This window comes from Argopecten irradians, chromosome 2, assembly GCF_041381155.1.
Source record: "Argopecten irradians isolate NY chromosome 2, Ai_NY, whole genome shotgun sequence".
Classification (NCBI taxonomy): Eukaryota; Metazoa; Mollusca; class Bivalvia; order Pectinida; family Pectinidae; genus Argopecten; species Argopecten irradians.
The window spans coordinates 32,607,299-32,629,669 of record NC_091135.1 but is presented as its reverse complement, the minus strand read 5'-3'; the positions used below and the strand labels follow the sequence as shown (position 1 = coordinate 32,629,669).

At 35.4% G+C, this 22,371-nt stretch overlaps 1 protein-coding gene and 1 pseudogene across 2 annotated transcripts; one reads left to right on the top strand and one right to left on the bottom strand.

The window, feature by feature from the left end:
• The first annotated feature begins 200 nt into the window (after positions 1-200).
• Positions 201-15,911, top strand: LOC138315193 (NF-kappa-B inhibitor-interacting Ras-like protein 1). Of its 2 annotated transcripts, none has more exons than XM_069256010.1 (8): positions 201-350; positions 6,146-6,312; positions 6,698-6,793; positions 7,865-7,912; positions 8,738-8,833; positions 10,459-10,552; positions 10,849-10,935; positions 14,197-15,911. In XM_069256010.1, exons 2-8 carry the CDS (start codon positions 6,214-6,216, stop codon positions 14,244-14,246), a joined length of 570 nt encoding a protein of 189 aa, XP_069112111.1. In that variant the 5' UTR covers positions 201-350; positions 6,146-6,213; the 3' UTR covers positions 14,247-15,911. The 2 variants fall into 2 exon arrangements, with proteins under 2 accessions (XP_069112111.1, XP_069112112.1); XM_069256011.1 differs by having other exon boundaries at positions 287-374.
• Positions 15,912-19,843: 3,932 nt separating this feature from the next.
• Positions 19,844-22,371, bottom strand: part of LOC138315191 (ceramide kinase-like) — a 34,177-nt pseudogene continuing 31,649 nt past the window's right edge.

Sequence of the window (22,371 nt, the reverse complement as noted above, 5' to 3'; positions counted from 1 at the left end):
GAATGGGATTCTACATAACATGGTTTTCTTGATATGCATTTTTGTATGTAAACAGTATTAAACTATACATATATTTATTTAGTAAACTGGCTTGTCATTTAGTGCACAGTATATTAAAACATACGTTACCGCTCGAACCATTGTACGTATTTCTGGGTTAAACGACACAACCGTAGAATGGAGAGTTTGCCGCGCGCATCTCAGTCTTGTGTATGTTTAAAATCACATGCAAATCGATATAGAAGTTTAAGCGTTTTGGCGATGTGAATTTTACAAAAATGGCCGACTGACATGTAATCGACTGATCGAAGCTGATCGCAACAGACTGATTATTTACTGATTTACAGCAGGTGCAGTTGCATTTTGTGGTTTTGGTAACTAAACAACATACCAATCAAAATAATTTGATTCACGAAAATATCTTGCAGCTCGGGGTGTTTAGGAGGGGGAAACGACCCGTCTTTCATCCCATTACAAGTCGAAAACACAACTGGATTACGCAGGCTCGTTAATCCCTTCAAGGTTAAGGAGAGGATCGACAGATCCTGTTATGAGTATTGTTCAACGCAGAATTGCAGGCGTTTTGTGTGGGAGAGTCTTCAGGAATGGATAATAATGTCTGTCTGGACATCTATCAGAATGATATGTTCCATGAGTTTGCCGACAATATAAAAGGGCTTCAGTCTAGAGGAGGAAACTCGAAATCTCTTCCACAACAAGGGATTTCGTTTCGTTTACTCAGGCCTTTCAAAATTCGTCTGCTTCTGTCAATCTGTTTTGAAAATAAAACACACCCTTAAAAATAGTAGATAAATTAATAAAAATACATTAGGCCTAAAGTAGGGGAAGTGATCCATAGGCTCAGAAACATGATGTATAACTATGACTAAACTGGCAAGGCTTATCTTAAAGGGCGCAAGCCAGAGAGATTCCTCCACTAGACACTCTTTTATATTCGGCGACGTCTGATAGATAAATCCCGACGAGAGACATATCAGACGTCCGAATATAAAAGAGTCTAGAGGAGGAGTCTCAATAGGGATTACTCAGGCGTCTGCTTCTGTCAATCTGTTTTGAAAAAAAAAGTAAAATTAAAAATACTAGGCCTAGTAGGGGTAGGCTCAGAAACATATGTATAATATGACTAAAGGCAAGGCCTTAAAGGGCGCAGCCAGATGTTTCAGTAACTATTAATTACAATGTCCCAGTAAGATCCGGGTAGCTGCGATGACGTAGCTCTAAGAGACGGACGGAAGATTTCTGACAGATGGTCAGGAATCGGAGTGGAGGCAGGGTATGATTATTCGTTCTAAGATCCGGGGTCCCCCAGGGCTCGGTCCTCGGTCCGAGTCTTTTTCTTTATTATATCAATGACATTGTAGATGGCATCTCTTGCTCCATTAGGCTCTTTGCAGATGTCAGATACCATCATGTATTTAGCAGTTGCATCCACAGAGGATGTCACATACCTGCAAAGAGACCTAGACAAGCTGGCCCAATGGAAGAAAAAATGGAAAATGGCTTTCCATCCTGGGAAATGCCAAGTCCTCAATGTCACTAAAAACACCAAACCCACCATTAACCCATATGTACTTCACGGTCAAGAACTAGAACATGTGACTGAGGCGAAATACTTGGGTGTCACCATTAATTCAGATCTTAAATGGGACACCCATATTAACAACATCAGTAAAAAAGCTAATTCCACCCTTGGCTTCCTGAGGCGGAACCTCAAAGTATCATCTTGTTCCATCAAAGAAAAGGCCTATTATAAGTAAGGGGCCGCGGTGGCCGAGTGGATAAGATGTCCCGACATATTACCACAAGCCCTCCACCTCTGGGATGCGGGTTCGAATCCCATGTGGGGCAGTTGCCAGGTACTGACCGCTGACCGGTGGTTTTTCTCTCGGGTACTCCGGCTTTCCTCCACCAACAAACCTGGCACGTCCTTACATGACCCTGGCTGTTAATAGGACGTAAAACTAAAACAAACCAAACCAAAAACCAAACCTATTATAAGTCCCTGGTCCGCCCTCAGGTCGAATATGCTAGCATAGTATGGGACCCCCATTTAAAGAAAGATATAGATAAGGTGGAAATGGTACAGCGCCGAGCAGCCCGTTTTGTCTCCAACCACTTCCATAACACATTTAGTGTCGGAAGTATGTTGGAAGTACTAAACTGGCGCAGTCTCGAAGATCACCATAGAGACGCAAGAATGACCATGATGTTTAAGATCATCCACCAGAAGGTCGCTATTACAACAAAGCACCTCATTCCAATAAAAAGACCCACAAGACACAACCACCACTTATCATTCCAATTAACATCATGCAGAACAACTTCCAGAAAAGAATCTTTTTCCCAAGATCAATAAAAGAATGGAACCATCTCCCTACACAAATTATATCTTCTGAAACTGTACCATCATTCAAATCCGCAATCTCAAAACACAAATATTAATTTCCAATTCCCATATTTCATGCTCCACAACCACTCGACATAATCCTCACCATGTTGAAGTAGGTTGGTAACCAGTAGAAGTAGAATGTTAATAAGTGCAATTTATGGAAATAACGGAGCCGAATTTCCTGTTTATTTTGTATTCATAAGATAAGATATTTATAGAAGCAGGCAATTTGCCTCTATTTCCATATCTAAAATGTACATCATAAAGTTGATCCTTGTTATTAATAAATAAAAGTTTTCAATTTCCAACATTGAAAAATGTTCTGTGCTTTATACATCTTGTTTTGGAAGTCTCATAATTCTCCAGTTCCATGTTGGACCGCAGACTCTATACACATAATCTTCCGTTTCTTCAACAGATTTCTTCCTGGTTCTAATAACTTTATGCGGGCGTTGATGTTCATTTAGCTTCTCCCCGCAAACTTTTACTAAATCTTCAAATATTTTTGCATCCGCGTCCAAACATTTCCTGCCATCCTCTTTGGTTTGTTCCGGAACTCCAAATAATACCAAGTTGTTTTCACGCTGTTTTCTATCGTTGATTTCTGATACAATCCTTTATGTGTCTGGTGTTATTTTGGTTGTCGCGACTTCCATTTCAGTTATCAGTGCATGTTTATAATTATTAGATTTAAAGTTTTTCTTTATTGTCAAAATGACATGCATCAGATAATTTGTATCTGGGTGTGCCAATAGCCCTGCGATACCCATAACATTTTGTTTGGATTCAAATAGTGATCAAACTTGTGGTTTTTTTTCAAGCAAAATATCAAAGATTGTTTAGACTGATGGCTGTAACTGAGTATAGTTGAAGGATTTGTGCAGTCAAAAATATAATTTCAGTTTATGCTGGAAATGGCTTTATTAGCACGTGTAGAAACCTCTCCGTGCCGCGCGCGACCGGAATAACCTGTAAGCCGTCGATATAGAGGTAAAATTTTTTGACCACCCGATTATGCATATTTTCTAGCTCTAAACCGTGTGATGTCACAATAGTCCATGGTTTATAGCTGTACTATAACTGATGTGCTATCACTTATATCGACGGTCACAGGAAAAGCCGACCAACAATTTTTTATGATTACTTTTGAGTGAAGTTAATCGTACTATAACTTTGGCTCGAATGTAAATAACTAAAAGAGTGAAATTCGATGTTTCAAATACTCTAATTTATGCTCTAATAGCAAGTATCTTCGTGTAATTATGAAAGAAAATCTGCACGGAAATAAAAGTTTCGGATTTTTTTTTGTCGAGGAGTTCGTCAACGAATATCTTTGATACATTGTGAATTGCAAAGTTTGTGACTGTAAAATGAAATTTTACGTAACAAGTAAAGAAATCCTTGATTAAAGCATGGAGGATATGATGCTTGACGTACGTACACACCGATGATTGATCATTACAAACATTGTGTTTTGTGTTGCTAACCGAATAAATTGAGATACATTTATTACAAAACCGTAATACGTTTCAACATGTGGTAGAAAGAATTTATTTTGATATTATAAAAGATCAAAATTTTGAAATATTAAACATTAAACTATTTTTTAGACAGTGCGGTCGCTTTCAATTTTTAATTGATATATGAATAGATACACCGATATAGTTATATAATTAGCCACGCCTTTGGTTTGATGGTTATGTAATACCTGGACCAGGATGTGGTTTACCTGTACACAACGCCATTTATCGAACTCACCTGTAATAACCTGGCCGCGGGCAATTTACTATTCGGTGGACTAGATCGGGTATTTGGTATTGTCTTACTGTCAATCAGGTTAGGGCATCCGTTAATTGGATTGTGATTAGAATTATGGAAACCCCGTACATCTATATCTTGTTTTTTTTATTGTCACCTACATTTTTAAAATGAAAATGTAAAAGCAAATGGAAATAAAATATCCCTGATCATACCTAGGAATATATATTACATATATATATGTCATACACAGGTAAAACAATAATGGAAGTTGACTTATTCAGAAACAAAAATGGTTCTAAGAACTATTTCAACTTAAGGTTTAACCTTAAAAATTATTCCAGTCAAGTACTGTAATAACGGAATCGTGGCATATATAGAATCATCCGTAATTTTTAAGGTATTAGTAAGAATTCTAAGCATGTATTAGAAGGGTTACAGCATAACAACACTATATATACTTATTTAAATATCACTAAGTATGTTCATATATCAACACTATTTAAATCTCGGTATGATATACAAAAGGATCGACAATGAATACGCTATTTTAAGGATTTAGTATAATATTGAAATAATGGTGTTTTTTTAAAATCTACACTTATACTATATTTTAAAAACATACATCAGAAATATCATTGATGTATTTCTGCTTTTTAGTAAACGTTATGGATACAGTTTCCAAGGCAACAGTATAGATATACGGTACATATTATTTTTGGTATAAGATCGGTACTGTTACTCTAATATCACATAACTGACAACCGTCCACATTTTATTTTTATTAAAAAACTGTGCCATGTTTGCAACGTTATGGCAGAAGTTGGAAATAAAAACACGCATTCTAGATATATTCATGCTTGTTTTAGTGATTTAACTCATAAAAAGATAGTGTTACATTATACTGTTTTTTTATTACACAGAAATTTACATAATATGCTATCTAAATCTCAGTCCAGACTGATCCGAACATCATTTTGATATCGCTATCAAATTGGACTGTTTATCTAATCTAAAGTTAGATATTGCTTGTTTGAAATGGTGTAAATGGAATGTTTTGAAGCTGAAAATATCTACATCATAAAGCTAGAATAACCATTTACTAGAAAAACTCAAATTGTAGATCTAACGTATACGTATATGTGCTGTATATATGTAAAGAACTAGGCTTACCTTGTTTAGCCGTGGACTACTGTGACATCACATGACCACGTGACCGCCTAGCTCATTATAAATATTATCTCTGAACCGTAGTCGACACTACCCGTAAATCACGACCAAAACCAACCGATAGCGCTAAAAGCTAGGCGATTCGTTGGGTGGGACTTGATTTTTCATTCATCCAAAGCAATATCCTGACGTATTATCAAAAAAAATTTTTGGCTGCACAAATCCTTTAAGATATGTCATGGAATATCAATCACCACAAACCCTCAACCCTAATGAGGGTTTCAAGTTTGAATTTCATGTGGGACAGCAAGTTGTCAGGTACTGCATAGGTGCAGGTTGGTGGTTTTTGTCCTGGTACTATAGCTATCTGATTTTTTTCCACCTTCTAAGCCTGACATTATCCTGGATGTTAGTGGGATGCTGAACCAGAACAAATGCTAAGAGTGCTTATGGGGACTTTATATAATGGGACTATAATTCATGTATCATGTTATACCGGATAACGTTTGTGCAGGACTGTAAGTATCTCTAGTGGTGATGGAATGTATCTCTTTTTAATCTTTCCGCTGAAATGACGTTAGCGCGGGATATCATCTTTTGACATCATTCCATCACCAATAGAAACAATAGTCCATCACAAACGTTAGTGGGTGCGTATCACATGGTACGTGAACTAGTTCCATTACTTAAACGCCTTCCCCTTTGCTAAAACATGCATGTATAACTTGTTGTAGCAAGGGTCAGCCAGGGGCCCTTTCTGACTTTTAAATATTTTAGTTTCAATAGTTGTTACTTTGACTTTTTTAGCTGCATGTGTGGACTTAGATGTACAAAAGTAATGTGCCAACTGTGATGGGTGGAAGGTAAAAATAACAATGGGAAAGATCAGCAAGATTCTGGTGTGTGGTCACTCGGGTGTCGGAAAGACAGCCGCCATTGAACAGTTGATCTACGGGAATCATGTAGCTGGAATGGTAGGTATATCCATCAAGCAAACCATTAATTTAGCTGTTAGACTTTTGTAGTAATGCCTCTTTTTGGTTTGACATTTGTGATGTATGAGTATGACAATATGACATTGCATTTTGGTGATGAAATAGGAAGTTTATGTTGACATAAACATGGGATGTGCCTGTAAGTTGAATCACCTTTTTACTCATTCACCCCTAAAGACACATTTGTAAATCAAAATTATAATTAAAGACTATAGACCTGTCCATTCTGGTATTTCAGTAGTGAATGAGTTATATGTACAGCCAAATCAAGGAGTGTAGTCATCATTTAAAAAGGTGTGTGATCTCAAAAGTTACATTTATTACTCGGATCTGTAAACTAAGTTCTTTTTCATTCTTTGTTTAGCCAATGCACTCCACCATAGAAGATATCTATACTGCCATGATAGAAACAGATCGTGGACTGAAGGAGAAAGTCAGGATCTTTGATACTGGTGGACTGGTAATACTTTATTCTTCTTTTCAAGGCAACTAATTTTCAAGTTTTCATGCCCAACAACATATTCTTGTTAATTAAATTTGCAATTTAGAGTCACATGGTTCTAATTTAAATATATCTTCAAATTTTGCTGCGATTAATTCTCATGAGTTTTTATCAACTTTAATTACACACCAAAATATGTTCAAGACCCACTACCTTTTTGAAATGGCTTTTGATCTTTATAATTGGAATGTAAAACGAGATCAATATTTTTGTAGAGTGGCAAAAGTTATTAAATTACCATTGATACTACACTCATCATCAACATGTGAATAAATAAATTAAAATAAATAAAATATTAATTTTCATAACGTGGGTCATCTTGTTTTCATGCCGTCGTCCTAAATACTATGGATTATTTGATTATCACTGCGCCAGACGGTAAAACAGCGAATTGAATCGCCACAGTTATTATATATTAAGCAGGAAATCTTGCATACTGGTATGTTTGGTGTTCTTATTTTATTAATGTTTTTAAGAAACTTTTAAATTTTGCTCCTGAAAGGTAGTGGGCCTTTAAAGATGTTCTACCACCGACAAAAATACATATGAAATAATTTGTTTTGCTTTTGTTGCCTGTGCATTCAGTACCTCAATCCATATACCAAGGACAAAGTGTCATGGATTTTTCCCGGGATGCAATTAAATATTATCAATATTTTTTTATGGAAGTAATAGGAAATTCAAACATTTCAATGATGTAATAGTGTTAAGTAAGTAACGTACGTTGCTAATTCATCTGTTCCTCTTATTAATAGATACAAATTACCATTCATCAGCGGTGTAGCATCTTTTAATAAGCAGTGTGAATTGTTTTTATTTGGATGTATCATATATTATTGAGAAGTCAGAGGAATTAAATCAACATAAATTGAAATATTAATGAGTAGACAAGTATTTGTGAAAAAGTTATTATGATAATTGTAAAATAAATATAATTGAGAAGTCAGAGGACATGCAATTTTGTTGCAAATGTCAGATTAATCAAAATCTCAATTCATTATAGTATAATTTTTTTTTCTATACATGTAGGATGGTGTGAAAACTGATTTACCAAGACACTACCTCACCTTTCCTGATGTAAGTTTAAGTCAGCCAAGGAAAAATGTTAATTCAGTCTTTGCAAATTAAAGATTTATCTTCTGTGTGGATTATGGCATCATGTGTTCTCAAGCATAACATCATATTTTTCAGAAAAACAATGCGAGTTGTGCTCATAAAATAATGATATCATAATGGATACCATCCCTAAAGGGAAATAAGTCTGTAACATCATATGCAAAGACGGAATATGATAAATATTTCTCCCATACTTGACAGGATTATCCCGCGGTTGCTAGGGAAAAGATAACTCTGTCTTTTACCTGGGTAGGGAAAAGACGGCTCACAAACGCTAGACAGTGACGTCATCAATACATGCGGCGACCATTTTTACGCACATCGACGTTCATATCAACTGAATTTTCACCATTTCTCGTTAAAGTATGGGAGAAAAAGAATCTTATGTGGGCCTTTCAGGTGGACAGGAATATCTCGACCCTCATGAAAGATTTTGACCATCAGCCCTCGGCAAGCCTGGGGTTGACCAGCCAAAATCTTTCACTCGGGTTGAAATATCCTTGTCCACCTGACAGGCCCATATAAGATTCTATTATTCATTTGACGTTTATTTATGTCCATAGTCTTAAAGGTATTGAATTTAATGCACTTAAATTGTATTTTCTTGTGCTATGTAATGTATTTTTCAATCTATAGTAAACTTTTGGTTGTGTAGATAAAGCAAACACAGGGTCATCATTATGATAAATAGTATAACGTTGTACAATGTATAGATATGTAACTACATGGTGAAATAAGGGGAGGTAACTCTTAGGAAATGATATTTACATTGATTTTATTCTACAGGGCTTTGTTCTTGTGTATGATGTGACTAACTGGGATTCATTTCAAAAGCTAGAGAAGCTGAAAAAGGACATTGATAAAAACAGAGAAAAACGAGAGGTAAGATATTAAAAACAAAGAGGCCCATGGGTCTTAACGGTCACCTGAGTTGGGATATAGAATGAAACAAAGACATATAAACACTATATACTGGCCCTTGAAATCGGTCAGTGATTTTATAAATTTGACTTTTTAATCTATGAGAAATATTTGCTTTCATCAAACCTGTGAACTCTAAAGAAGATTTTTGAAATTTTAGTTATTTTGACCCTGTTTGGCCCCGCCCCTCTGGTCCCCCAGGGGGTCATCGAGGACTGATATGGATTTTAAAATGCTATATTTCAGACTAATAATTCTAAACAAGTTTCACTCATTTCCTATGAAAATTGAGCAAATAATGTTCATAAATGTGTTTTTCCTATATAAACTAACGTAAATTTGATACGCGAGACCCCAGGGTCATATAATTCACAAAAAACACCTTAAGATTTTACTATTTCCAGAATTTCAGAAGAAGAACTTTGAAGTTTTAGCCTATTTGACCTCTTTTGGCCCTACCTTTCTGCCCCCAAGGGGGTCGGCCAGGACCAATATGGATATGATATTGAAATGCTATCTCAGGCTAATAATTCTAACCAAGTTTGACTTACTTCCTATGAAAATCAAGCAAAAAATACTCATAAAAGTGTTTTTACCTATATGAACTATAGTAAATTTGCCCCCCTCCCCAAGGGGTCACTGAGACCCCAGGGTCATATGATTCACAATTTTTGTAAAAGACCTTGAGACCTTTCCATCTATGAAAAGTATTTGATTCTACCATTTCCAGAATTTCAGAAGATTTTTTAAGTTTTAGCCTATTTGATCCCTTTTGAACCTGTCCCTAAGGCCCCTGGGGGTCAGTCATCATCATGGAAAATTTGTTAATAGGATTCAATGGCCATCTCATACTGATAATTCTGACAACATGTAACTCATTTCCTATTACAAATTACCAAAATAAATAATGCTCAAAAATGTGTTTTCCCTATATCAACTATAGTAAACTAAACCCCCTCTCTAGGGGGAAACAAGAGACCCCAGGGTCGTATAATTCACAGTTTTTGTAAAGAATCTTAAGACCTTTCTGTCTATGAAGAGTATTTGATTCTACCACATCTGTGAGTGGAGAAGAAGATTTTTGAAATTTTAGTCAATTTTACCCCTTTTGGCCTCTCCCACAGCCCTCTGCGGGATGGAGGCCATATAATTCACACTTTTGATTGCCCTTATGCCAAAGAAGGTTTGTGCAAAATTTCATTGAAATTGCTTCAGCTGTTTTGGAGAAGAAGTCAAAAATGTAAATTGTTTACGGACATACGACGCACGACGACAGACAAAAGGCGATTAGAATAGGTCACTTGAGACTTCGTCTCAGATGACCTAAAATTTAAAAAGGAAAACTGATAGAAAAAGGAGAAATGTTCAAAGTAATATTGCTGATGGTTGATATTTAAAAATATTTGTATGTCTTTCCATATTTATAGCTTCATTTTATAAACACCGACTTAAATTCGTTTTCTCCTATAAGACCAAGACTGGTTTGATTATTGTGTTTGCTTAGTATTTAGTAAAACGCTATAAATGAAATCCCATGCTTTGTACAAATCTAATGTTTATTTGAAATGATGTCTGAACTTTTTCAGATCCATATCATTGCTATTGGAAACAAAAGTGAAGAACAGGAGAGTCGACAGGTAGATTTCAACACAGCACAAATGTGGGCTAACAGAGAAAAAGGTGAGACCTTAAATAGTTTAACCTACTTTGTCAAATGAAATGTCAGAATTGAACGCACATCTAAATGAAATTTTGTGTATGTATTGGTGGGTACATTGATGGCTTTGATGGATAACAAATACATTGGTCCTGTTTTTATTAGCCCACCATCATCAGACGCTCTTCTAAATCAAAGGTAGATCAGTCCCTTATGAAATAACAGCGGTGAAGGAGTAAAATGAATGATAATGCATATCAAAACCTTTGTTAGAATTGTATTTTTGTCTGATTTACAGTGATTGATTCTATGTTTACAGTCCGTCTGTGGGAGGCGTCCGTCAAAAGCAGACAGTCACTTATAGAGCCATTTGTTTGGTTAACATCCAAGATCACCCAACCACAGAGTAAGTTCCTTTACCATTGAATGGGTCGCTGGGATGCCCAACATTCTACCAATAGCACTCTAGGTCGTGAACTTGAACAGTAAGGGAATTTTAGGGATGTTAATTTTGGGGCTGAGTTTTGGAAGAGGTAACAAAAACGCTATTTATATTAGCAATATATTGAAATATTACCTGATCCTTACTGTATTGCTGATACAGAGGAAATCTTTTCAAAGTTAAAAAAAGTATAACAACAAGAAATTGTGTTTTGATTTTGAATGGTGTTTGCTTGCTGACATGTCATGATTTATTGTTTGAAACTTGATTGTTCTAAGGAATTTATTTTTAGCCCACCATCATCAGATGGTGGGCTATTCAAGTCGCCCTACGTCCGTGGTCCGTCGTCCGTTGTCCGTCGGCCGTCCGTAAACAATGCTTGTTATCACTATTTCTTAAAAACTGCTGCAGGGATTTTGTTCAAACTTCACATGGAGGGTCCCCTTGGTCCATATTTGTGCCATACAGATTTTGAGGCTGATCGGAAAAACAAGATGGCCGCCAGGCAGCCATCTTTGATTTTGTCAGTTGAAGTTTGTTATCGATATTTCTTGAGAACTACTGAAGGGATTTTGTTCAAACTTCACATGGAGGTTACCCTTGGTCCCTAGTTGTGCCATACAGATTTTGAGGCTGATCGGAAAAACAAGATGGCCGCCAGGCAGCCATCTTTGATTTTGGCAGTTGAAGTTTGTTATCAATATTTCTTGAGAACTACTGAAGGGATTTTGTTCAAACTTCACATGGAGGTTACCCTTGGTCCCTAGTTGTGCCATACAGATTTTGAGGCTGATCGGAAAAACAAGATGGCCGCCAGGCAGCCATCTTTGATTTTGGCAGTTGAAGTTTGTTATCAATATTTCTTGAGAACTACTGAAGGGATTTTGTTCAAACTTCACATGGAGGTTACCCTTGGTCCCTAGTTGTGCCATACAGATTTTGAGGCTGATCGGAAAAACAAGATGGCCGCCAGGCAGCCATCTTTGATTTTGGCAGTTGAAGTTTGTTATCAATATTTCTTGAGAACTACTGAAGGGATTTTGTTCAAACTTCACATGGAGGTTACCCTTGGTCCCTATTTGTGCCATACAGATTTTGAGGCTGATCGGAAAAACAAGATGGCCGCCAGGCAGCCATCTTTGATTTTGGCAGTTGAAGTTTGTTATCAATATTTCTTGAGAACTACTGAAGGGATTTTGTTCAAACTTCACATGGAGGTTACCCTTGGTCCCTAGTTGTGCCATACAGATTTTGAGGCTGATCGGAAAAACAAGATGGCCGCCAGGCAGCCATCTTTGATTTTGGCAGTTGAAGTTTGTTATCGATATTTCTTGAGAACTACTGAAGGGATTTTGTTCAAACTTCACATGGAGGTTACCCTTGGTCCCTATTTGTGCCATACAGATTTTGAGGCTGATCGGAAAAACAAGATGGCCGCCAGGCAGCCATCTTTGATTTTGGCAGTTGAAGTTTGTTATCAATATTTCTTGAGAACTACTGAAGGGATTTTGTTCAAACTTCACATGGAGGTTACCCTTGGTCCCTATTTGTGCCATACAGATTTTGAGGCTGATAGGAAAAACAAGATGGCCGCCCCGCCAGGCGGCCATCTTGGATTTTGATAGTTAAGGTTTGATATCCCCATTTCTCAAAAAGTGCTGAAGGGATCTTTCTCAAATTTAATATGTAGGTTCCCCTAGGAACCTAGTTGTGCATATTGCATTTTTGGACCGATCGGTTAACAAGATGGCCGCCAGGCAGCCATCTTGGATTTTGTTATTCAAAGTTTGTTATCGCTATTTCTCAGAAAGTACTGAAGGGATCTGTCTCAAAATTCATATGTAGGTTCCCCTAGTGCCCTAGTTGTGCATATTGTGATTTGGGACCGATCGGTCAACAAAATTGCTGCCAGGCAGCCATCTTGGATTTTTATATTCAAAGTTTGTTATCGCTATTTCTCAGAAAGTATAGAATGGATCTTTCTCAAATTTCACATGTAGGTTCCCCTAGGGCCCTAGTTGTGCATATTGTGATTTTGGACCGATTGATCAACAAGATGGCCGCCAAGGAGTCATCTTGGATTTTGATAGTTGAAGTTTGTTACCGCTATTTCTCAAAAGGTACTGAAGCGATCTGTCTCAAATTTTATATGTAGTATGTTTGAAAAAGTTTAAAAAGTAGAGAAAAGATCCATCTTTCCTTTGTAAGATATAGATCATTCTTTGGTGGGCGCCAAGATCCCTCTGGGATCTCTTGTTGGTTAGCACCTTAATCTGTAGCCTAGCTTTGAAAATGTCATATTTACGTACAAACAGGATGTAATGTGTAAAATCAAGATTTCTGAAAAAAATTGTTTATTAAAAATTCTGATTTTTGAAGAATCTATGAATCTAATGTTGAAAGCTTTGATAAATATTACTTAAGGTCAGCGTTCGAAATTAACGCCTGTCCGTCTGCCCGTGACCGGCAACTTTATAGTAGGGCAGATAATTGTAACCATGTAAATGGTCCTTGACTGGCAACGTTTTGGTCCAGATAGAGAATGTACAAAAGAAGAATGGCAGAAGAATTGAAGAAAGGTTGAAGGAAGGTCAAACTGTACAAAACAAATTTGTTGAGAGCGTACAATTTTAAAACATATAGGTGGATATTTTTGTTAGTAAAACTATTACTTTGCTATAAACTACAGGGATGAATTGTAACTTTGTAAGGAGTATAGGACCAGTAACTTTCTGTTAGGACCAGTAACTTTTAGGGTCAGTCGGTCCTTAGGACTAACTGGAAAAAATCCTAAGGGCGAACACTACTTAAGGTTATTAGGATGTTATTACCAGGGAATAATGATTCACATGTTCCAGTCTTCACAATACTCATAGCAGCATATACATGTACCTGTATATCGTACTCGCTGAAGAACGTAGCATAAACCATGCCAGTCAAAATCAGAATGATCGATAGACATGCAGCTTTAAAATGATTTTAAATCATACATTCACTCATAATTGTATTCATAAAATAAACATACATTACTCATGATTGTATTCATAAAATTTAATTTTTCTTGCATTTATAATTCATAATTCAATGAAATTCTTTATTGGTGTGAGGCATTGGCTTTGTCATGGGGGAAAGGGGGACAAAAACTAATAGGGAGTGACATGGAGATTTATTAAGTAGATATGCGAGACACATTATTAAATATTTCTTCCATCTTTTTTTTAACAGGCAAGTCCACATTCTTACCAGGCCGGAAGGCTAAAGCTGGTGAACTTTGAACTTCAGAGCAGGCCCAAAGGAAAAGCCTGTGAACTCTGCTGAACCTTGTAAATGTCAATAGGTCAAGGCCAGTACTAGTGACCTGTGAAATTTGAACTAGCTACATACAATAGTGATTCTTTATATTTATTTATCTCAAACCTTAGTAAAATTGTAAACTATATAGATATGTATGTATGTGCAGACAAAATCAGGTATTTTGTTTCACAAATATAAAGTGCAATATAGAAAAATATAGTCTGATTTCCTTCAGAGATCTGAACTAACTCTTTGATTATATATTGAAATAACCAGTTGTTGTTGATTTATTTACATGTACAAAATTAAATGTACAGTGTACAATACTGTACATGTATATTAAGAACAGAATCTGTACCCAGTAGCAGCATTATGTAAATATACAAATACACATATATTTGGAGGAGCCATGCTATATACAGCCAGTTTCTTGTGAAATCCTAGATATTCATTAGTTCTGTCTCGATATTATGTGACAAACTGTCATCATTTAGATAAATAAATAAAACTCATTGTGACATTGATGTATGTTTATTTATAAATTACATTTTTGTATATCTATAACTGTTAAATGTATATAATCATTATACAATAAATATTTACAGTTTGCACTGACATGGACTCAATAACCATGCTTTCTAGTATTATCATTATCAGTGTATAATATTAGCACAACACGCGCGGCGATTCTATTGTTGTGTGAATAGTCGATGGCGTAGCAACGTGGGGTCATTGCCCTACTTATGGCAGGAACATATGAATGACTCGATTCCAATCAGCTGTTCAATCGAATTCGTTGACGATGATGGGAGAGAAGAAAATATGGGTATTTTAATAAAACATATGCAACTGCCGTGGGAAAAAATAATATTAATTTACTTGAAAAACTGTAAGTATACGGAATATATGTTATAACCTCAACAAAATAAACATCTATTTCTTAAATAAAACATTGTAAATTCCATAACTAGCAATGTAGAACAACATGCTTATCAAAAATACATCTTATTTGAGGATTTGCACACATTTGTGGGACTTTTTTTCATCCATGTAAAGCAATATCCCTGGCTTATTATCAAAAATAAAAAAGTTTAACTGCACAAATCCAAATGATATTCATTGCATGGAATGCTAGAAAATATGTTCCTTTTTATAAAGCTACTCAATTTGCTGAGGTAAATTTCGAAATGAGTTGGCAAAATGTTTTTTCCATGATGGTGTTTGGGGCATAAATGTAATACAGTACTCCAACAATGTTAAAGCAAAGACGACAAGACACTTTGAAACATGACGAGGCAGAAGAGACATTTCTGCTTCTTTGTTAATAATTAAGATATTTAAAACAAGAAATAAAAAATTCAAACAGGCCATCAAAGTATATTGTATAAATTTTTTATTTTTGAAATCATTTTCATTTTCATAGACAATACAGATAAAGACAATTAATTTAACATCATAAATACAAAAACAAAACTATTTCATTTGTATCAATTTTACATGACATTCACATTTATACTTTTACACACCTCAATGTACACTCACACACACACACACACACACACACACACACACACACACACACACACACACACACACACACACACACACACACACACACACAAACGCACACACACACACACACACACCCTCCCTCACACATATACCAAAGAGTTTACTTATATACATTCAAAGGTTTCCATACACCCACATTCTTCAGACATACATGACATTTAGATGAGGTGGATAAAATATATAGGTTAGACAGGAAATAGTTGTATAGGAGGATAGAGTCGAGATGTGGAATATATGTATTTTTTATCTAATGGTAGAGAATTTGTTGTAAAAGTAATACTGGTAAATTGTCAGGATTTAAATTAATTACCCTTGGTTCTTATTTTTTTTCATAATTTAAAAGAGTTCATATATCAAATTGTATAAACGGTTTCCACTTACTCCAACTTTCTGTAAATTTTGCTTTCAAAAAATCATTTTGACCATTTGATATGCGTCTTTGAATATTATAATATTCTTTTAAATTTTTTTTGCCAATGTGTTTATATTTAAGGTTTTATGATAACATCTTGTTCTGTAAATATATTGTTTAATGATTAAAAGTATAACATTATCAACTGGTGCATTAATTTTGTTAGTTGTAAGACCAAGAAGAAAAGATTGTTTGTTAATTGAAAAAGGAATATAAAGAGCATCTAAAAGAGTTTCAAAGTTTGGTTTGGTTTTATTAGTTCAATGTCTATCAACAGCCATGGTCATTTAAGGACGTGCCAGGTTTGTTGGTGGAGGAAAGCCAGAGTACCCACAGAAAAAACACTGACCAACGGTCAGTACCAAGCAACTGGGCCACATGGGATTAGAACTCGTAGTTTGTAGCAATTCGTTAGTTATTCTTATCCACTCTGCCACCGATCAAAGTATCCTTCCTAAATATTAATTTATTAAAAAATTACAATGAAGGTTATCTTCTCTAGTATGCCTTCTCAAGACAGATCAGTGAATACTGTGTAGTGTGATTTATAGGTCTGAATATAAAATGTACAGAATCCGACAGATCTTTGTGCTTCTCGCATAATAAAACTGTACAAATGGAGAAGTTTTTTGATCCTATAAGTTGGACAACAATATCTTTAGAGGATGTTTTACTTTTTTGTCTTTCAACAGTCTTTTGATTACACAATTTTTTTTTATTTACATGCACTCAATCACCCAAGAGAAAATGTACAAAAGTGCATGTCAGCAGCCCAACAATATAAACTGTTTATAGTAAATCATTTACATGTTCATATTTACTTTTTATTCACATTTAATTCAAAAGAGATGCAATCACAAAATAAATGAACTCTACAAAATCAGCTATTTCTGCATCAACATTACCAAATGATGTTCTTGTCAATATTCCTGATAGACTATTTGCGAAATCAAAATAATATACAGACAATGTTTTGTCCACACTGTTAGAATAACTCCTTTGCCCTTTAATATACAGTCTATACATATTGGCAGAAATATTATATTTCTGGAACATGTAACAATGATCTAACAATATTACAAATTTTTTGGCCCACTTGCTCTAACATGATTTCTACTAACATGAATCATTTTACACAAAATTCAACAATTAATATTAAAAACAACATTGATATATATAGATATAGTCTGTGTAATGCAATAATAATTACACAATTCATGCTATATAATATAATAAACAACATTGATATATATAGATATAGTCTGTGTAATGCAATAATAATTACACAATTCATGCTATATAATATAATAAACAACATTGATATATATAAATATAGTCTGTGTAATGCAATAATAATTCCACAATTCTTGCTCTATAATATAATACACTATGATTAATATTGAAATGCATGTAATTCAGGCACAAATATAAATGCCCACGTATAAATATATCTAAAAAAAAAAATCACAATTGATTGCTGTCATAATTCAAAGTATGTTTCAACCTGAAATTACAAGCTATAATTACAACTACCCGGTATAGCAATTATTCTAACTGACGAAAAATGTCAAATTATGCTTTAATATTTAGTAAACATCCTTACAATAGAAAAGGAGAGAAATATATGTAACAACAAACATTTCCAGTTTTGGCAAGAACATTTAAAGTACTGGCTAGGTGGTATGTACAAGTGTAACAGATACATAAAACTGATTAGGTTATGTACAAGTACCCCTGTAACAAGTACAGCGTACATTAAGCTGTACTTTCTATCAACATGTGTACAAACATTCATAGCCCCAAAGACACTCAATGTGTAATTACAAGTGTGTGTTCTCATTATCAGTAAAACACAGGTGAATACATAGTACACTTGTGTACAAATTGGGAGTGTGTCCTAAAAGGTACTTAATGTGTACAAATATTGAAGTGTGTTCTCAAATACGCTTGTATACAAATTGGGAGTGTACTTGTGTACAAATATTGAAGTGTGTTCTCAAATACACTTGTGTACAAATTGGGAGTGTGTCCTTAAAGGTACTTAATGTGTACAAATATTGAAGTGTGTTCTCAAATACACTTGTGTACAAATTGGGAGTGTGTCCTAAAAGGTACTTGTGTACAAATATTGAAGTGTGTTCTCAAATACACTTGTGTACAAATTGGGAGTGTGTCCTAAAAGGTACTTGTGTACAAATATTGAAGTGTGTTCTCAAATACACTTGTGTACAAATTGGGAGTGTGTCCTAAAAGGTACTTGTGTACAAATATTGAAGTGTGTTCTCAAATACACTTGTGTACAAATTGGGAGTGTGTCCTAAAAGGTACTTGTGTACAAATATTGAAGTGTGTTCTCAAATACACTTGTGTACAAATTGGGAGTGTGTCCTAAAAGGTACTTGTGTACAAATATTGAAAGTGTGTTCTCAAATACACTTGTGTACAAATTGGGAGTGTGTCCTAAAAGGTACTTAATGTGTACAAATATTGAAGTGTGTTCTCAAATACACTTGTGTACAAATTGAGAGTGTTCTAAAAGGTACTAAATGTGTACAAATATTGAAGTGTGTTCTCAAATACACTTGTGTACAAATTGGGAGTGTGTCCTAAAAGGTACTAAATGTGTACAAATATTGAAGTGTGTTCTCCAAATACACTTGTGTACAAATTGGGAGTGTGTCCTAAAAGGTACTTGTGTACAAATATTGAAGTGTGTTCTCAAATACACTTGTGTACAAATTGGGAGTGTGTCCTAAAAGGTACTTGTGTACAAATATTGAAGTGTGTTCTCAAATACACTTGTGTACAAATTGGGAGTGTGTCCTAAAGGTACTTAAACAAAATGAAGTGGTTCACACTTGTGTACAAATTGGGAGTGTGTCCTAAAAGGTACTGTGTACAAATATTGAAGTGTGTTCTCAAATACACTTGTGTACAAATTGGGAGTGTGTCCTAAAAGTGTGTACAAATATTGAAGTGTGTTCTCAAATACACTTGTGTACAAATTGGAGTGTGTCCTAAAAGGTACTTGTGTACAAATATGAAGTGTGTTCTCAAATACACTTGTGTACAAATTGGGACTGTGTCCTAAAAGGTACTTGTGTACAAATATTGAAGTGTGTTCTCAAATACACTAGTGTACAAATTGGGAGTGTGTCCTAAAAGGTACTTGTGTACAAATATTGAAGTGTGTTCTCAAATACACTAGTGTACAAATTGGGAGTGTGTCCTAAAAGGTACTTATGTACAAATATTGAAGTGTGTTCTCAAATACACTAGTGTACAAATTGGGAGTGTGTCCTAAACGGTACTTTTGTACAAATATTGAAGTGTGTTCTCAAATACACTAGTGTACAAATTGGGAGTGTGTCCTAAAAGGTACTTGTGTACAAATATTGAAGTGTGTTCTCAAATACACAAATTGGGAGTGTACCCCCATATACACCCTAAATGGTATTGTGATCCCAAAGACGCCCACTAGCAAGTGAAAAACACTGTTCTAAAATATAAAGACACTGGTGGTTTACATGGGTTTTTTCTAGGAGGTTTTGCGTTCTTTTGTAAATATATCACAAAATATAATAACACATAATCAAAAGGCAACAAGTCCTATTTTTTATCTCTGCTTCTGTATTTTTATGGATAGCATTACAAAGAAGATTGTAGACCTTTACACACAGGTATATATTGTATGACCCTTGATGCATTACACCAGCTCATTACAGGAGAAGACTTTCAAAGTTCCTTCCAATATTCTGTAATAAAAATAAAGGTGAATTCCAATTGTTGGTTAACCATAAGAAAGAGGTGAATCTTGTAACCGGTACATGGTACAGTATCTATTTTAAATAGTGCTTAATTTCTATGATATGGAAGGGAGACATCAGAAGAATATGTCATAATTTTCATGAGCTAGCTATATTAGCAGAGAAAAGTTTGTGACCATAGAGAAATTCTACAGATTATACAAATTGTACCTGACAACTGGCCTAAATAGGACTTTATCACATAATCAACCTGATATCCAGTGATTTTGCCCGTGTAATATTTATGCATATGTCACTAGTGTAATATGACCTTGAGCGATTTTCATTGGCTGGAAATTCATTGTGACATCAGACAGAAACAATAAAATGACGTCAGGAAAAATGACGTGATGTCAAGATTGCGAAGACAGCGGGACAAAATGGTGGCATTTGCTGGATTTTCGGAATACATTTTGAGGTAAATTATTTGTTATGTAGGTATTTGTAGGTATGTGATAAAAAGTATCTAAATTGGTGTTCATTTCATATGAGATGATGTTTGATTGGACTTACTTGATTAAAAAGTCTGGTTCCTGACACTCCTGGATCTCTCCGTCAATAGAAACAAGGCGATTGTAAACACTCCTCGAATTTGGCTTTTCCTTATATCTGATGTTGATGGATTGTGCACGATGGACCTCTGTGAAGCTGCTTTCAAACTAAAACAAGTTAAATATGAAAAACATACTGTACAGCCGGGCGGATGTTTTTGTGGTTTTTACAAAAATAGGAGAAAGATCAAACCTGATCGGATTTAATATTTAGCAATTTGACCATAAAGGTATATATATATTAAATTTACCCATTTCTCAATTTTTGGCAAATCTAATATTTTGCAAGCACAGAAATATCCCTCGAAACTGCAGAAACATCAACCTCGCAAGATAAACAGCATATGCCATGCATGTACACAAGCTGTTGATGGTAAGTGTTTGTTCAATTGATATCAAAATCAATCAATACATCAATGACGGTCTTAACAATTTAATCCAATTTAATTGACAATCTTTTCACAAAAATTTTGAAAATTATTCAACCATGGAGAAATTATGACAAGAGGCCCATGTATCGCTCACCTGGTTTGCCTGCCAAGTAATGTTCTGAATACAGGATCATTGTTTCTTTTCTGAAGGAATTTAAAGATTTACCTCTAAATTCCCTGTTGGGCCCTACTTTTTCTGCTCCAGGGGGTCACAGCCGAAATTTACACAAACTCTGTTTCCATTCCCCAAAGGACCAAATTGGATTACAATCTATGCAGAAATCTATGACAATATACTGAAGTAGCAATTTGAAGGAGTTATCTCTATTTCCCTATTGCCCCCGGGGCATCAGGGCCAAAATTTATACAATTTAAACTGCTCTGCTTTCCTATGGATGTTTCTGGCAAGTAGCAAATTAATGAATTTACCTCTATTTCACCTATTGGGCCTCTGTCCCTCCTGCCCCCAGGGGGTCAGAGCCAAAATTTATTGATACTCTGTTCCCCTTTCCACAAGGATCCTTCTGGCTAAATTTGGTTACAATCCATGAAGAACTCTATGACTAGTACTAGAAACGATTTAAAGGATTTACCTCTGTTTCCCTTATTGGGCCCCGCCCCCCCCTGCCCCCGGGGGTTCAGAGCCAAAATTTATACAAACTCTTTTCCTCTTCCTTCAAGGATGATTGTGACCAAATTTTGGTAACATTCCATGTAGAACTCTATGGTTAGTAGCGATTAAAAAGATTTACCCCTATTTCCCCTATTGGACTCTGCCCCTCCTGCCCCAAAGGGGGGTGGGGTGGGGGGGGGGGGGGGGGGGGGGGGTTCAAAGCCAAACTTTATACAACCTCTGTTCCCCTTTCCCCAAGGATGTTTCTGGTCAAAGGAGTAGATATGATAGGACCAGTATTTGGCCTTAATTTTTCAGGCAGAAAAATATTAAGTCTGATCCACATCAATATCACATCAATAAATACTCTCATACTTGCCATTCATCAAAACATAACTTTTTATAACCATGCACACGATGTGCTCCACCTATGACATCATCAAATTGATGATTTTCCTCTTCTTGCCAAATTTTGCTAGAAATTCATCATCTTTAGGTTAGAAAAGGCTTGAAATGGATTTGGTCGCCACCTTGGAGCAACTTTATATTTTGCATGGATATGCATAAATACACGATACACAACATGTTAAAATCTCTTTCTGCTCCACGAAGGCGGCCACATTAATTTTTGAGAAAACCACTCAAAAAGTATGATTTTTCAAGGATTTTTGTAAAAATGGCGAAACTGCATGTTGATGAACATAATTAATTGGCACATGCG

Excerpts from the sequence above, each read along its gene's own strand:
- LOC138315193 (XM_069256010.1), top strand. The coding sequence starts at position 6,214 with ATGGGAAAGATCAGCAAGATTCTGGTGTGTGGTCACTCGGGTGTCGGA. Across the intron at positions 6,794-7,864 it reads TCTTTGATACTGGTGGACTG|GATGGTGTGAAAACTGATTT; the intron begins GTAATACTTTAT and ends CTATACATGTAG. Across the intron at positions 10,936-14,196 it reads CAAGATCACCCAACCACAGA|GCAAGTCCACATTCTTACCA; the intron begins GTAAGTTCCTTT and ends TTTTTTTAACAG.